The 3,733-nt window shown below is 47.8% G+C and overlaps 1 protein-coding gene across 1 annotated transcript in view; it reads left to right on the forward strand.

Moving 5' to 3' along the window:
• Nucleotides 1-2,637: 2,637 nt before the first annotated feature.
• Nucleotides 2,638-3,733, forward strand: part of T265_10612 (hypothetical protein) — a gene marked incomplete at both ends in the record, with an annotated part of 16,633 nt that continues 15,537 nt past the window's right edge. Inside the window, 2 exons of the mRNA XM_009177034.1 lie at nucleotides 2,638-2,752; nucleotides 3,179-3,290. Of these exons, the coding sequence (XP_009175298.1) occupies nucleotides 2,638-2,752; nucleotides 3,179-3,290 (227 nt within the window). The remainder of the gene's footprint in view (nucleotides 2,753-3,178; nucleotides 3,291-3,733) is intronic.

Consider the following 3,733-nt stretch of genomic DNA (forward strand, 5'->3'; position numbering starts at 1 on the left):
ATGTTTGATCTCTTTCCCCTGGAGTACCGTCGCCTCCGAGGGGACCTAATTCTTACCTATGCCCTGTTTGAACAAAGCTTGGCAAACAGGTTTTTTACCGTTTACCCAGCAAACACCCGGCGGGGACATAGTAAGAAAAACTTCAAGCTCAGGGCACACACATCCGTTAGACAAAACTTTTTTTCATTTCGGGTAGTAGCTGCGTGGAATGACCTTCCTCCGACGGTTGTACACGCTCCTTCTCGAACCCAATTTAAAGCACTATTAGATATTTATTTATGCGAATCCTCGCGCTGGCGAGCATACTGCCCCGCGCTGAGAACATAAAGAGCAGTGCTACACCCTTTTTTCACTTGTGCCTTTCAGGTGAACGACAGCCACTGACCGACAAGAACAAAACCGACCCGGGAAACTTGGGCAAAAGCCTCGATCCTGTGTATCAATCCGTGAATCCGTGAATCAGTAGCGGTGTGCTCTGTGAGCCATGTCCTCACCTTTTTGGTTGGGTCAATGGTGAAAAAACTGTTGGTGAAACCTTGTTCCCACAGAACATAAGTGTGTATTCGATCTCCGTCACTAAGAGACTGGACCTTACCGTGGAGTGATAGTTTGCGCACCTCGGCGATCCATGGTGCTATGCTGGGGAGAGCCCCACCACTCGCAGTCTCTCATATCAGTCACCGTGTGGAGGTCTGACAAACAGTCTCCTGCCCCTCCCCAGGTTGGGTGTTGGAACATGTGGTGACTTGCTCCGTGGAAATGGTAAGGCATTAACATTTCCCGCCAAACACCGCTGCCTTGTGGTCAGCCTTTTGAGCCAAAAGCTCTGGTTGAGGACCCTAAACGTCCTGCTGCCTAGGTGTGGGCGCCCCCGACAGTATCCCAGCCCACGTACAACTATGAAATGCACACACAAATGAACTCATGCCACATCGGCCATCACATGATGCCATCAACCGGGTCGCCTTACTTGCCGCATACAGGGGGCCGTGTAAAGTAAAACAGGCTACTGCTGACGCATCCCTTCTTTCTGTTTCACATACCACTCTATCAATAACTCTCTCCATGTAGGCCCAGCACTTAGGACCGATGACTCTGTTTGTCATGCATCGGTTTTGAGCGCAACGTGGCGTCACATGGCGCCAACATCCTCAGATATCTTCAAATCACTATTCAAGCCTCGACACCCAGTCTATCTGGTCGTGTTCAATGTCCACACTCTGAAGCAAGCAGGACAACAAGCTGCTCTTACACTCACACTGGACGCTCTCGGCATTGGTGTGTGCTGTATCCCAGAAACAACTATTAAAGATGCAAGTTGGTTGATTTATTTCTCCGTTGGTGCCTCGTGTACTTGAATAGCACATTTTTGGTTTAATCGGCGAGATCTAGTATCCTGACTTTTTTCCATAAAGAACGAAGATCCTCGGGTCAAGATGGCTCAGCGGTTGGAGCGCGAATTCACTAGCGAATGTCTGTGGTTCGAACCTGACCTCTACCTCGCGACCTGGCAGTATTCACCCCACAGGATTACTGCAGCACCGAAACCCGAGTACCCCAACAAGGTGATAACTTCGTCTGAGGTTAAAGGTTTCTGTTGTTTGCTGGCTCGGTATTCTATGACGAACTGGTGTGCAAACCCTTCCGCAGCTGCAACGTTGAGTACAGTAGTCATTTATCTCCGGCTTCAATAGCTTGGATACGTAGCATGTCAGTCATTCACGGAACCATGGTTCATCATCATCATCATCATCATCGTCATCATCATCATCATCATCATCGTCATCATCATCATCGTCATCATCATCGACAGCATGACATCAGTGTTCAACACCGATGCTTCACTGCCGTACAACTATGACTTATTTGAAAGCCTTATTGTGAAGAAAAGAGTAAAGGTGGACGGGGAAGGGACTTAGTGCTAGCTTAACACAATCATTCCGAGGTGCCTACACCTCCAGACATTCACTCAGGCAATCTGGATAGAAACTGACAACAAGAACGCCACTGACATCGGTTGGCAGCCATATCTTGTAGTGTCTCCAACCAGGCACAGTGAGGAGCACGCGGTCCCCATCCTGGAAGGCGAGTAGCACCGACAGCACCCAAGCGTTTCGTCGTCTCCTCCATACTCCTCTGCCAAGTCAAGGGTAAGCCACCTCTCTGTTTACGCCACTCTGAGTTGGGTATGGAAAACAGCACTCTCTTCGGCAAGCGATGGTTCGGTATACGTAACACATGTCCCAACCAACGCAGCTTCTGGTGCTGGACACATTCTTCAATGGAAGTACCTGTTACACAACTGAAAACAGGTTTCTAACTGCCTCGTTACGGATCCGCCGACACTAACCCACACGAGCTATGGTTCTGAGACAACGATTGTCGAACCCCTGAAGACGTCTCAGTTCCGCTGCTCGAATAGGCCAAGTCTCACAACCATACAACAAAACAGCCCGTACTGTAGCTTGATATACACGTCCCTTCAGATTCAGGGATAAACCGTTCTGACGCCTGAGGTGTCTCAAGTTAGCAAGCTTCACAGTGCTCCGACTGGTGACGTTGACCCTATAAGCAACATGAATATTGTTCACCATAATATGGGCTCAACTACCTCTGCAGTGTATGCTGAGGGACCAGATGTCAGATCAGCGTGCGTGGGATTCATTTCTGATAACTGTACTTGGGCTGCTGCAACCTGAATCTTCAGGATTTTTACAACTGGAGACAGCCTCAGTGGAGGTAAATGAAGCAGGTAAGTTTAGCTAACGTGAACCCAACCCTTTCCTTCCATTGCTTTGCTGGCCAGGCCGTACATACTCCACTGTGTTTATCAGAGTACTAACATCTAGTGCCTACTTCTTCATTCTAGTTACACATGTCACTCCCTAGGAAGGACAGTTTGGCCGCGAAGTAAAGCAAGTTGGATCCATCAAGTGAAAGAATATGCTTCGCTGGAGCGCAATACAGGCTTCAGCAAAGCGAACGGGAGCGCACATTTTTGGCAGGCTGCCCGTGTTATGGTGGAGATGCATGCTGTACAGTTTTGTTTTGATATGTGCAACTTTATTCCTCGTTCGCCTCACGGGCCACTACAGTAGGTAAGGTCGCATGTTTTCAGTTGTTTATTGCGTGTGGCTAGGTCCCCGGTCTAGTATCCCAAGGATATACATTCTTACAGCAACATATCCTCGACTGGTCCAAAGAGCGGAACTCACTCGTCTGTGCAACACTTTAAGGAATGTTATCAACGTTTATTGGATTGTTTGTGAAGACAGTGCGACAAGATCCAAGTAGGTATATGGTTCAATCATTCTACCAATTTGCTGCATCCGTGGTCACATTGTGAATCCATACGAACGGCATACACTATGGGTCTAAACTGTTCAGTCATCCTCACGGCTTTCACCCCTAGGAGCCGTAGGTAATTTGCTACTGGAGCCTCTCGTTTGGTTGCTGGTTTGTCCGTTGGCTTTCATTTCTACCTCGTTCTCGTGTTCGAGGTATTATTTTTGTAATTATTATTATTCTAATATTATTTATACATATATATATAATGTTTGTAAACGTAATACGTTCTTTGTATTCTCAGACTTCCGGACGTGTGAGAGTGTACGCAGAGCTCTCCAAAAGCTTCCGTACACAAAGGGGTGTCCGTCAGGGATGCCCACTCTCTCCATTCTTTTTTAACTTTGTGATCGATGAAATAATGAGACGAACGCTGGAGGGTCTCCAA

Source organism: Opisthorchis viverrini (genome assembly GCF_000715545.1).
Source record: "Opisthorchis viverrini unplaced genomic scaffold opera_v5_388, whole genome shotgun sequence".
Lineage (NCBI taxonomy): Eukaryota > Metazoa > Platyhelminthes > Trematoda > Opisthorchiida > Opisthorchiidae > Opisthorchis > Opisthorchis viverrini.